A 1,562-nucleotide genomic window follows, 5' to 3' on the forward strand; every position below is an offset into this window, starting at 1 on the left:
TTATTATTTATAATAAATTATAAACAACCTCTGTAATTAAACAAAAAAAAAGTATATAAATATAAAAAATTAAAATAATATTTTCTTTTACAAAGCAAAAATCTATAATTCCAAAAAATTTCCTGTGATACATTTTTTATTTGTGAATATGAATTGAATAATATCAATTGAAATAATAGTTTATTAAAGAAAATAATTTTTAAAGTATATGCATGATTTATAATAATAATATTTTAGCATATAATTAAAACATTATATAATAACAAAATAATTAAAATTATATCATAAATTTTATTATAAATTTTATATGAAAATAAAAAGTAATATAAAATAAAATGAATAATTTTTAGAAAATATTAGAAAAGTTTATAATAACAGTGAAAACAAAGATATAATGGCATCTTTCAATGAAGAAGATTTAGAAAATGAAGATTATAAAGATAATTCTAAAGATCTTTATGGTGTCAGAGATGGTATACTTTTTTTAATTGATGCAACACCTCCAATGTTCAAAAATGATCCACAAAATGGAATTCCATATTTTTTGCAATGCATAAAGGTATCACAGTTTATTATTTTTAATTATTTTATAATAATAATATTTTTAAATAATGTTATTTAAATATTAATTTAAAGTTAAATATTTATTTTTAAAGTTTTTTAAAGTAAAAATTTAAAAATTTTAATTTCTTTTTTAATTTAGCAATACAAAGAAATTCTTAAGCAAAAATTAATATGGAATAGACAAGATTGGATGGGTTTAATTTTGTTTGGAACTGAAAAGTATGATTCAGATTCTGAAACAAAAAATATATTAACTCTTAAGAAATTAAATCTTATCTCAAAGGATGATTTAAAAGATGTAATGAAAATAGGTAATCTTTTGATATATATATTGTATATTTTTGTATATATATATATAATATATATATATATATATATATATATTGTACATCTTATTATAAATAAGAGAAANTATTATATATTTTATATTTTATATTATATATTTTATACATAGATGAAGGAAAAACATGGGAATATTACAGAGATAATGCTTCCTTTACTTCTTATCCATTACACGATGTATTATGGCATGCAATACGAGCATTCTCGGCTATACATATTACTATGCCAATGAAAAGAGTAATTCTTTTTACATGTCAAGATAATCCTTCAATAATAGATGATAATGAAAAACATAGAATAAGAGTAAAAGCAACAAGCTATAGTGACATAGATATCCAATTATCTATTGTTGGTTTGGGTGAAAATTGGAATCATGATTTGTTTTATAAAGATTTAGAAATGTTATCTGGAAAAATTGAAGCAGATGATTATAAAAGAACATCTTTAAAAGATTTAATAGAACAAGTAAAGTTGCCCTCCAGAAATATGGCAAAACTACCTTGGAGACTTGGAGAAAATGTGATTATAGATGTATCACTTCGTAATCTTTCTGTGTAAGAAATAAAATTTTATCTAAATTGGTTAATATTAATTTAATTTTTTTTATTACATTATTTAATTTAAATTCTAGAAAAAATTATAGAATTTATTTTTTA

General features: G+C 19.2%; 1 protein-coding gene across 1 annotated transcript in view; it reads left to right on the forward strand.

The window, feature by feature from the left end:
* Positions 1–329: 329 nt before the first annotated feature.
* The window catches only part of LOC102674767 (X-ray repair cross-complementing protein 6-like), a 2,976-nt gene continuing 1,743 nt past the window's right edge, over positions 330–1,562 (forward strand). Inside the window, exons 1-3 of the mRNA XM_031514677.1 lie at positions 330–559; positions 704–875; positions 1,019–1,460. Of these exons, the coding sequence (XP_031370537.1) occupies positions 395–559; positions 704–875; positions 1,019–1,460 (779 nt within the window). The 5' untranslated portion in view covers positions 330–394. The remainder of the gene's footprint in view (positions 560–703; positions 876–1,018; positions 1,461–1,562) is intronic.

The sequence above is a fragment of the Apis dorsata genome, unplaced genomic scaffold, assembly GCF_000469605.1.
Source record: "Apis dorsata unplaced genomic scaffold, Apis dorsata 1.3 scaffold_1100, whole genome shotgun sequence".
Lineage (NCBI taxonomy): Eukaryota > Metazoa > Arthropoda > Insecta > Hymenoptera > Apidae > Apis > Apis dorsata.